This window comes from Talpa europaea, assembly GCF_964194135.1.
Source record: "Talpa europaea genome assembly, chromosome: 11".
Taxonomy (NCBI): domain Eukaryota; kingdom Metazoa; phylum Chordata; class Mammalia; order Eulipotyphla; family Talpidae; genus Talpa; species Talpa europaea.
In genome coordinates this window covers 37,266,442-37,278,265 of record NC_140078.1, presented here as the reverse complement: position 1 = coordinate 37,278,265, position 11,824 = coordinate 37,266,442, and the positions used below count along the sequence as shown (strand labels likewise).

At 51.2% G+C, this 11,824-nt stretch overlaps 1 protein-coding gene across 1 annotated transcript; it reads right to left on the bottom strand.

Moving 5' to 3' along the window:
- Positions 1-2,133: 2,133 nt before the first annotated feature.
- PAX1 (paired box 1) lies at positions 2,134-11,315 on the bottom strand (the record flags this gene model as incomplete). The annotated part of the gene is made up of 5 exons (XM_084247337.1): positions 2,134-2,225; positions 7,398-7,605; positions 8,136-8,278; positions 9,976-10,605; positions 11,048-11,315. 5 exons carry the CDS (start codon positions 11,313-11,315, stop codon positions 2,134-2,136), a joined length of 1,341 nt encoding a protein of 446 aa, XP_084103463.1.
- Positions 11,316-11,824: the final 509 nt, after the last annotated feature.

Below are 11,824 nucleotides of genomic sequence, written 5' to 3'. Positions count from 1 at the left end.
GGCTCTTTGGTGAGATGGTGTCACCCAATCTCCGTGCCCAAGCCCTGTAACTTGTAGTTTGCTACATGGTACAGAGAAAATAAACCAAATCACTAGCCCTTAATATTCCTGTTTATAAAATGTAACTTTTTTAAAGGCAAAATACTTTGAAAACTTGGGAAGAAGTGTTTCCATATTTAAAAAATAAAGAAGAAGAAAACAGATTTCTTTTGTGATTATACCTTTAGCAGGTGCTATAACAATGAGATGAAATGAAAACAATTTCCCCACTGGTTCCCTCCATATGTCCAAGTAGGCAACTACACTCCCTCAAATCCAAAACCTCATCCATCAGTTTTAGAAAGCCAAACATGGGAAGGAAAAGCAAAACAATTAGTCAGAAATCCCTTTTGTAGTTAGAAATCCCAAAATTAGTGGGAAGCCAAAGATAAATTTCTTTAATTTTCAAATGTTAGAAATGTTCTTTAAAAATTCTCCATTGTCCTCACTGCCTTTTGTCCACTCCACTCCTCTGAGAATTAACTTCCTGTTAGCATGATTTCTGTATATTACCTCCCTATCTCAGTTCCCCAAGACTACACAGGAATTTCCTGGGAGTAATCACTAGATATGCCCCCTCCCCTTCCACTTTCTCTCCCTGCTCTGGCCCAACCTGGGCTGCAAATGCTCATGAGTAAACAAATAAAATGACACCCCCCCTCATGACCCAACATCTCTCATTCCTTTGGGAAACTCAGGAGCAGGAGGAGGTGAGGGGTACCTACAGGAAACACCAGACTGAAAGCAGACTGGCTCACTCTTACAAAGCTTACTTCAGATGCTTTCTTCTATTCAAAAGTAGCTGTGTCTATCAGGAGATATCAGACTCTCACCAGTCCCATTTTTATGACTAAAACATTGCAGTTTGGTGTCCAGGTTCCCACCACTAGTGAACCTGAACTTGGAAGCCTGAACAATTCCATAACCTCTCTAGAAGACACTGGGGGGGGGGGTTCTCATTCCCTCCTCTTGCATACCAGAAGCCAGATTGCACCATTGTACCCCAGAAGCAGTTTGAGGTTTAAATTAACAAAAGTGCTGACCCCTGAATACCAAAAACAGTGCTAATCTCTTTACCATGTGTGAGGTTCCCTGGTGTGGAGGAGTGCGAGAGGAGCATCTCCAAGGCCCTGGGATTTTTAACTACAAACAAATATCAATGGCCCCAATTCCCCTGCTCCTGCCCAGTCTTCTTTGGGGTGACATCATTTCAGAGGAAGCAAAAGAGAAGCCCAGCCACTGGGCACTGAGAAAATACAGATTTTCAGACAATATCCTCAGGGGAAGGAGGGGAAACAGTTCGTCGGGATTTTGCTCAGGTTCATTATTATAAAAATATATGACAAAGATTGTGGCCTCTTTGGCCAGGTCCTGGGTTCATGTTCCTTCTGTGAAGACTGGGGTCTGGGAGGGTGAAAGCTGTAGAATCCTTCCAGCTACAGAGGAGGGGTGCTCTGGGACTCTCTTGGGAGAAGGTGGGGGTGAGTGAAGCAGGTCCAAAGAAAGCCATTAACTGTAAAGGTGAAAATAAGAGGTCATGGATGGGGTTTGACCACAAGAACTGACGCACAGTAAATAGGGCAAAGGAGGGGCGGGGATGCAGAGTAGAGATAAAGGGAAGAAAAATAAAGAGGAGCCAGGGAGGGAAGGGGTGAGAGGCAGGGTAGAAAGAAGGCAGGGAGGGGTAAGAGGGAACGAACGGTAGGAGCAGAGGAGTGAAGGGCAGTGGAATCAGGTGACAAAATCCTGGGAGAAGTAAGACTTTTTAGAATGGACACTTGAGGCTGGTAAGGGGAGGTCACGTGGGAGCAAGGATCGCGACTGTGTGCAACAATCTAAAGCCAAAGTTCATAAAAGCCTAAAATCCCGGCCAATTAAGAGGGGTAACCGGCCCTGCCTGAGGGCAGTTGAGGCCTGTGGGGCTGACCGGGGCGCCCCGCGGGGCGGACTCGGCACCTCCTCTGAGAGTCCTCAGGTCCTGCGCCGCGCGGTGGTGGAGCTGCAGGGCGGAGCAGCGCTGCGCGCCGAGGTCCGCTCGCGGATCTGCTGCAGCCTCCCGGCTGCGACTCGGGCTCCGCCTGGGCAGCGCTGCCCCTAGGAGGTCGACGCCGGGATGGGCAGTCCGTGTAGGCTACTGAGACCGTCAGGGGCCTTCCCGCCGGGGCTGGGCGGCTTCCGGTCGGTCACTGAGGGAGGAAGCACAGGGACGTCGGTCACTGCTTGGAACGGCTCAGGACGAGAGACCCTCGGGCCCAGAACGCCCGCAAAAGGCGGGAAGGGAGGGGACCTCGCGTGGATGGGGTGAACGAACGCTGCGCGCTAAGAACGCTGCCCGCGCGTGCGAGCTCGATGCTTCAGGAATCTGGAAGAAGGGAGCTGAGACTCGGGCTCTAGCAGGGCCCCAATTGCTGCTCGGCGCCCCTCGCCCGAGCCCTGGCAAGCGGCTCTCCTCCGGAGGCCCTTTTGCAAACGCCCCCGAAGCCGCCGGCCTTCTGCAATTCTCTTTGCCCAGGGCCTGTCAATAAAGGAGATGCTGCTGGGTCATGAGCCCCCAGGTCAGATCCCAGACTTCTGGGGAAGGGAGCAGGGGGCTGAGCTCTGCGCTCCCCTCCTTCTGACCCCCCCAACCACCAGCTCATCCCAGACCCCAGCTGCGCAGGTCCGGGGAACTGCAACTCTTCAGGTCCACTGTCCCTCAAAGCGGCTCCGAGAGACCTGCGCTGAACAGGAGAAAATCGAGAGGGTAGAACGTCACCAAAGATGCCCCTAGTGGAGGGCCAAGGGCCGTCTGGATGCCTCCAACACCGGAGGGGAGGTGTCCTTTAAGTGGACGGCAGAGTTCGTTTTGCCCCCGCGGCTAGAGGATCCAGATGTGCTCACCACTGTGAACACAGCACGTCCTGGGGCCTCTGGGCCTCCGGATTAAGTGACAGTGAATTTGCCAGATCGGGCGGCATTCTGCGCCTTGCTCTATTATTTAGGGTTTTGGGAAGAGACCCAAGTTGTGCTACTGGAAGCCAGAAAAGTGACGCCACGATTGCACAATCTCTATTTTCCCTTCCCCAGTGCAGGAACGGCAGCTTCTCCTGCACTAGGAGGTATAAGCTTTTTTATACCTAAAAACGCCACTTTTCTACGTTCTCCTCCTCCTTTCCCCCGCAACAACTCCTCCCTTAAAAGAGGAGCCCTACGCGCTTCACTTTTGTGGGAGGGAGAACTCGCATTTTCGCCCTGCTGCGGCCGCGCGCCGGGTCCCAAGCGCGGCTTGCTGCGGCTGCGAAGTCGGGTGCCACCCCTCTGCAAGAGACACGCACATCTGGTTTCCGAGGAGCTTTAAAGTGGTCTGAAGACCTTTCCTGAGGGAGTGACCCTTCTCTCTACCGAGCCTCTCCACCCTCTTTTCTAAACACAATTGTGGCCCTTCAGCCGGTGCAGAGTTTAGAGCGTTTCTCTCCACCTTGTACACACGCTTCACTGCGAGGACCTGTTTGGAAAACACCTAAGGAGATGATTTCTCAGCCGGTGTTGCCTTAGAAACATTCGGGAAAATGAAGTCTTGAAAAATAGCCTCGAGATGCCCAGAAATAGATTCCACCCCACTTCAGGGGGAACCCCGCTGCAGCAGAGTTGCTTTGTCCTCGCCAGCCTCTCCCCAGAGGACCCCTCCGCCTTCCCGTTTTACCTGCAGGACCCCAGCCATGTGACTGTGTTTTTCCTGGGGTCTTCACAGGCTAGGGCCGCCTTAAGCATTCTGCAGGCGCATTTTATCTCAAGGGACAGCCGTGGGGGCAAGCGTTTTTTTTTTAAATATTGGGACTGCATTTGCAGAGCCACTGGAATCCTGAGAGGTGGACAGACTGGGGCGGGAGTCCAGGAATGGCCAGTCCAATGCGGGGGGATGGCGCTGTGGGGCTCCAGGCCCTAGTGCTCACTGGCAAAATTCGCTTTTAGGTTCAACCCTTCGAGAACTAATCGGAGCAGAGATTACTGGAATGCCGTGGTCAGCGATCTTTAATAAATATAAGCAATACATTTTCTTTGAAAAGATGCACTATCTGATAGTTTGATTTTCAAAGCCCCACTGGGAGGGATTTTAGAACCGTAAGGTTTCTATGGTTTCTGAAAACACACTGTAAATACCAGTAGTCTTGTGGGAGCGGCTGTCTGTGGGCTTGGAGAGTGGTGGGAGATGGTCTTAGCCTGACTATGAAATGACGTTTGGATTGGTGTGGAGATGCCGGAGCATCACAGTCCCTACGCCTGGAGATTAAGTGTAATCTCTTCGTTCCCAAGAATGAAAGTTTCCTTTCATAGATCGGAAATGTTAGTCATATTTTCTTGCTGACATAGTAGGAAATCCAGACTCACTACCAAGATAAAATTAATAAATTGCAATGCAAAGTTTGACATTTGATTGGGCTTCTTTTATGGAAGATGTTTATGTCCAGTTTTTCTACCTGATTTGAAGGATGCATACACACACACCATATATATATCAATGTGTATGTAAATATTATATATAGTATTGTGTGTTATGCATGTACGCCCTAGATGATCAAAGTATTTGGGTTTTACTGAGCATTCATGATACTAAAGTGCTTTCAATAAAGAAAAAAATTTGTACTAAAAAATTAAGTAATGTTATTCCTACTATTCTTATGAATTGAAGAACAATTAATAATAGTGTCTTATGTAAAACATTTCTTTGAAGGTAATTTCTGAAGCAGTAATTAGAAAAATTCATGTTAGTTTGCTTCACAATTTTGCAGCAATCAGTTGGAGGGTAGAGAAGTTCTTTGAGGTTAGCTTTTCTAACAGTAAGAAAAATAAAATTCAAAAATCCAGGTAAGTGTGTAATTCTCCTTGCTTTTATGTGCCCATTTAAATACACTCATATGCCAGCTTGAGGAATCATTTTAGAGATGTGTCTGATTTACTAATGGTGTTTTAAAGAACTATAAGGATCAGGAAATTAAGTTATTAATTTAATAACTAATACAGCTAAACTGTTTCAGGTTTTGAAAATGGATGGGCTGTTTCATAATAGGAAGCTAATGTCATAATTTAAAGGGCATGCATACCCATGATATTCAATAACTGTATTTCTGAAAGCAAAGTGCCTTTACAGACAATCAACCACCAATGAGTCATTCTAAATGTTGACTCTCTCCTCCACTGAATTAGTTACAATTGGTTTAGAACACAGACTTCTAGGTTTTACCTTTGGGTTGTTACCTACAGATCAAACTTCATTTCCAATATCAAGTTTGAAATGCTCCAGAACATAGTGTCTCTTTTAGAAAACAATATCATTGCTCAGGAAAAAAGTCTGACCTTTTTCTAAATCTTGCTTCTCCCCGAGACCAGCCCAGGAGAAATAATTTAAGTTGTGGATACACTTTTCTAGTTCAAATGAGCCTGTTTAGATAAATGGCTTCTCTAATGAGGGAAATTCCATGTCAAGTTCTAATTCAACAGATTAACTCAGTTGCTAAGAAATCTGGTAGATTCATAGCCAAGGACAATGACCCTAAGCAAAGTACTCACCCAGACACCTCCTTATCTGTCCTTAAATATAAAGCTTAAAGCAGTTCTAATTCTCAATTTTTGCAATTTCCTTTAATTGGATTTACTATAAATGAGCACACGGTATTAGCCTATTAAATTAAATTTAAAGCTTAAAGGAGATCTGTTCTAACTCCCAATTTTTGTAAAGTTATATCCATATTTGTGCTCTAGAAAAGGTGAATACAGAAAAATATTCTTGTTCCTCCATTTAATGATCCCCCCCCCCAGAGATTATACTATGTGTCTTGTTGAGGTTACTTGTAATAAAGTCATTTGCCTGGGTGCCACTAAGGAGTCTGTCTCCTCCTGTCCCAATGCTACTTTCCCCCCACTTCCAACTTGGCAGGTATGAGGCAGATCAACTGGCAAAGATACTTTCTTCATCTGGATCTTCCTCTGCCACATGCTGCCCCCCAGTTTGTACCCAGTATCCTTCACTGCTGGGACTGGAAACCCCTGAATTAACTCCTTTCTTTCCTGGGGGAGTTGAAGTTGCCAATTTCTGGTGATCTGAACCTAAATGTAGGCAGGTTTAAAATTAGCAAAGCCAGTCACTCCTCACACCAAGGAGAATAAGGATTCAAAGGTAGGTGATGTTTTCCCAAGTTATAGAAAAAAACAACAACCTGAATGTCAGTGTAAGAAGATGCCCTCACATTTGCTAACATCATTAGCAATTAAATACCTCAAATCTGTTCATTGGTTTATCAAGGAGTAGATTCATAGAGAAGGTTGAGCCCCCAGTCACATTTCCCACAGAAAGGAACCCAAAGGATACAACACTCAAAAGAGTCTATAATAGTGACTCAAGACTGACATGATCTTTCCTTTCTCAAAGAATGTGTTTAAGAAAATGAACCCAAGGGGCCTCCCTAGTGGTGCAAGGGGTTAAGCGTCAGCACTATAAAGCTATCCACAGCCACTGCAGCAGGAGTTCAATCCCCAGCCAGGGCCATGATCCACATGGCACAGCAGACCTCTCCTGTCTTGCCCGCTGCTCCCCTCAGCAGTGTATTTCAGTCAGTCTGCCTGTTCTGCTCCCGCTCTGTCTCTGGTGAATCCTCTCACACACACACTCCCACCTCTGGCCTACACCCTAGCTCCTCTATGCATAAATAAATAAATCTTTAAAAAAAAAAAAAAGGAAGAATGGAAGGAAGGAAGGAAGGAAGGAAGGAAGGAAGGAAGGAAGGAAGGAAGGAAGGAAGGAAGGAAGGAAGGACCCAAGGAGAGACTCAGGAGTTGATTTTAAAGAAGGGGACAACAAATGGGTGGTGCCTGGGGCATCTAGGTGCAGGTTTAGGAGTGAAGGCAGGTTCAATCCCACCTGTAGGGGTTAGTTTCTGCAGTGGGGTGGGGGGGCACCACAGAAAGGGAAGTCACACAAAGGGGAGCCAAAAAGTGCTTCTAGATCTTTCAGAAGAAACAAAATGACCCAGAGAGGAGAAATAACTTGGCCAATGGCACAAAAACAGGCTCCAAAATTAGTAGCCTCTCAACCTCCTCCTGCCTTTCTAGGGACAGGATACACACCCGTTAGAAATTAATCTGCTCCAAGAAGCTACAGACTTCTTGAAGCTTAACCCCGAGTTAGGCAGAGTTAGGATTTATGGATACAGATCTCTCTCTCTCTCTCTCTCTCTCTCTCTCTCTCTCTCTCTCTCCCCCCTCTTCCCTCCCTCCCTCCCTCCCCCTCTCTTTTCCAGACAAACACTCCCTCCCTGCCATCCATCCATCCATCCTAACCCCTCTCGCATTCATCTGACCCCCTGGCAGTTGGCGCCCCTCACCTTCTCGGCTGGGATGCTTGAAGGTCATTGCTGCCGTGAGCTCCCCGCCGTGCACCGTGGGTGCCAACGGAGAGGCCTGAGCATGTGGCCAGGGCGGACCTGGGGCGAGGTAACCGCCGGCGGGAGCGCTGTACACACCGTGCTGGTTGGAGGCCGGGTAGGCACAAGCTGGGAGGAAACCACCCACTGCCGAGAGGCTGGAGGCCGACTGCGAGGAGAGAGAGCCACAGACAGTGAGCGCCAGGCAAACCCGCCCTCAGCTCTAGCACATGCCGGAGCACTTGGGCGAGTAGTTCTCATTTCCCCCTGCCATCCCCACAGGAGGCCTGGCCCCTAGTTCTCCTAGCAAGGATTCTGTAGCGAAGTTATTTCTATTCGAATGGCCATAAATAATAAGAAAAGGTGAATGAGATCATGTTATTCACTACCGGGATTTAGAGAGCAGGTTCCAGTTTTGTTTTTATTTTTTTAACAAAGTATTTTATAAGAGGCAAGTCAAGACCCTGGAAAAGCAGTCTTCCCTCAAAACAGGGTGCTAGATAAAAGGAGAAATACATCCCACCACACAGGCACACACTGATGGGGCCACCAAACACAAGGACACTCCTGCCCAAATCGCTTTGGCTTAGGGGTGTTTCTTTCTTTTTTCTCTCTTCTTTACCCATTATCGCGCGCCCCCCGCAGCCCCTCACCAGCGCTAACCGAGGTAAGGACACCTCCTGCCCTGTGGCTCCTTACCTGAGTGTACTTAATGTCAGCCTCCAAGGCCGGCTTCTCCAGTCCATTCACTGCGGGGGTGGCTGGGAAGGCCGTGCGGTTCACGCTGGCCCAGTCTTCCATCTTCCCGGAGTAGGTGGCACCTTCGCTCCCCGCCAGGGCCCCTAAGATGGGTGCAGAGGGGAGGGTGAAAAGGGGGGGTACAGGAGAGATTATGAGGTTGATCCACATCTGCACTGGGCACCAGCCTAGCCCTCCAGCCCGGACATTTGCACGCATCCTACTAGCACTCCTCTCGCCTCTCACGCTGGGGGCGAGGCTGAGGAAGCTCAGGACACCTGAGGTAGTCTAGGGCTAATACAAGGACTGGAGGCGGTAATAGAAGGACGGGAGGCGAGAGTGGCCGGGCACTGGGTTCTACTTCACTCTTTGTGAGGTTGAGAGAAGGGAGGCAGTAGGGCCTGCTCCAAGCCACCCTCGACCCGCTTCGGGCAAAACACAAGGTTTCAGACCGAGAGCCGCCAGGAGCTGGAGCTGAGCCCATTCAGTCAAGGCAAACTTCCACCGTCTAGGGGTGGAACCCCGAAAGGTCCAAGTTCAAATCTACAGGAGACTCGCAAGAAATATATGGTTTCTTAAAAATCTTAATAAGCTTCTGGAGAATTGGAGATGGTTCTTCCAGAACTGCCTTCCTAGACATCCTGGGTCTCCCAAAAGAGTCTTCAATCAAGTGACCGGAGTGCGAGTCCGGGTTCACATCTGTGCCTGTGAACTTATAAGTATCTGAGACGCAGAGAGCGTCTCCTTCTCTGACCACACAAGTTTGATGAGGCCACCTCCTGGCCATGTGCCCCCTGGTCGTTCGGTTACCCCCTGAATCTCAGGTTGTGTTAGAGCCTCCGGGAGAAACAAATACCATTTGTGCGCTCTGAGATGCGCTCTGAGGCACACCCCACGCAGCCGCTGTCGCTGCTATCCCCAAGCATTCAGTTTCTTTCCCACCGTCCTTCCTCTCTTGTAAAGTGAATTTTGTTTCTTACTCTCCTCCTAACTCTGCTCACCTAATAGCACATCATAGCATGGTTGGCTGTTGAGGTTTGGGTGGGCAGGGACGTGCCAAAGAGACCTGCAGATGCCCTGGCCCACAATCGTTCTTCCAGGGACCCTCACAAGACCGCTCCAAACTTCCATCACTCCCTCCCTTCCCTACAGAGAGAAATAACCAACAATTTGCAGAGTTTTTAATTACAGGGAAGGCAATTCCTGTGAGGTTTCACCTCACTCTAAGGATGACTTAAGAAGTCTGGCCGAGTCCTCGGAATTTCAGCTGCTGCAGACCAATTCTGGGACATGAAAGGTCTCCTGGCCTGCTGGAAGCCTATGCCACTAGACAAAACAAGCAGGACCACGTCTTTGTGCCTTTTACTCAAAAGAACCTTAGGGTCTGGTAGGGAGTGAACACTTTGGGGAAAGGTGAGGGGTCCCAAAAGACCTGGATCTTAAGACACAGCCGAAGAATTGGCTGCGGTTTGTTTAGCTTAGATCCGGTGATAGGGGTTTGCCTACTGTTTAAGAATTGAGAAAGTGCAATTCCGGGCCTCCGAATTTGTGGTCAGAGATAGCTCATCCATTTGGGAAATATTTTCCATATTTGTTATAAATACTTCAAGATGTCCGAGGACTTCGAAAGAAGGCCCAGAACCTCAGCCTCCCTGGCCAGCCCCGACCCTCCACTGAGTCCAAACCGGTCTGAAAAGACAGCGGACGGCCCATCACTTGCATGTCCCATGCGCTCCCCCCACCCCCAACATCAATCCTGCCACCTGCAGAAAGGCTACAGAAGGCCGCAGCAGCAACTGACCTGTTTGCTCCATAAACGTCCGGATGCCCAGGATGTTGCTGACGGAGTGCGCCGAGGGCCAAGAACGGGGGATGCTGACATGGCCTGCTGTGGCCGGTACCCCGTGGTGGCTGCCCATCTTGGCGCCTGTAGGTGACACGGGGCTGGGGTAGGGATACTGGTAGATGTGGTTGTAGGGCAGCGCGGGCTGCGGCGGCGGCTGCTTGCTGGCCTCATAGGGCCCGGGCTGCGCCAGGCTGCCAATCTTATTGCGGAGGATACGGCTGATGGAGCTGACGGAGGGCACGTTGTACTTGTCGCAGACGCCGTCGGCCAGCAGCCGGTCGCGAATCTCCCAGGCAAAGATGCCAGGGTCCCCCTGCTTGTAGTCCCGGATGTGCTTGACCACGTTGGGGGTAGTGACGCGGGGTTTGCTGCCCCCGATGGCCCCGGGCAGAATGGAGCCCGTTTCGTTGTAGCGCGCCAGGATCTTGCTCACGCAGCCGTGGGATACGCGAAGTTGTCGGCTGATGTCACAGGGTCGGATGCCCAGTTGCGCCAGCTCCACGATGCGCAGGCGGATAGCGTTCGGCAGTGGGCGGCCGTTGACAAACACGCCGCCCAGCTGGTTCACCTCGCCGTACGTCTGCTCTGCGGACGCGCCGGACGGGAGGAGCAGGAGGAGGAAAAACACCGGCGGGTTAGCTAAGAGTGACCCGGAGGGATCAGGGGCCCGCGCAAGGAAGCGCCTCCGAAGATTACCCGCGGGTACCCAGAATCAGAGGGCGAACGGCCTGGGTCTGGCTCCAAGAATAAGCGCCTGCGTAGGTACTGCGCAGGGGTCGCCGTGCGCTCCAGTCCTCCTGGCTCTTTTATGGCTCTTGGTGCGTCTACTTGGGATCTCCCCTCCCTGGACTCGCCGAACTGTCTCCCTTCCTCCCCGCCTCTCGCGGCTGTGAACGCCCGGAGAACGAGACACGTCCGAGATCCAGAACTGGGTCTCCCAGGAAAAGCAGGCGAGAAGGAAGGGAGGCGCCGGGACACAACCCACCTCGTCAGCCCGCCCGCGCCCTGCTCGCCGCCCGCCCCTTACCCATGGCGCGCGGGCCAGCCGGCTGCCTGGCGCCGGGGCGGCCGGGGCTGGGCCCGGCGCAGTCCGGGAGAGCTCGGTCGCCGCCGCCGCGGGAGAGGCATAGAGGGAGGGCGCGCGAGAGCCGAGAGCCGCGGAGCGCGGGCCGCGGGCTGGAAAAGCGCTGTGCGCCGCGGCCGAGCGCGCTGCCGCCCGCTCGGGGGCCAATCACTGCCGCCCGCTCCCAAGACGCTCTCCACGCCCGCGACCCCAAACCCAGAGGGAACTTCATCCGATTAGGAGAAATTCGTCTGACCGGGAGGCTGCAGCGTGCGGGGATCAATTTGACGTGTCCACCACGTCAATCTCGGCAGTCACGCCGGAGACGCGCGAGTTGGCAGCTCATTGGTTCTCGTCACTGCACCCCGGCGCCCCCCTCCCCGCCCTGAAACTCTACCCCCTCCTACTATCCTCCCGCTAGGCTTTCCTCCGGAACCCATCCCCCTACACACACACACACACACACACACACACACACACACCCTCACGCACGCGCGCACGCATGCACATTCACCCTGTTCCCACCTGGCCTGAGACCTTCCACTAGCGCTGCTTCCCTCAAAGACCCTTCCCCCTCCGGTTTCGAGAATGGTAGAGAGGGCGTTTAGTATTAGTATGTATTAGTTCCAATAGTAGTTTTGTTTTTAGTTTTATTACCACCTCCACCACCAGTACTAGCAGATATCAGAGAATAAAAGTAAGCCATGCCGTGGTGGCTAGTGTGCCTCCACTGCCCCCCTA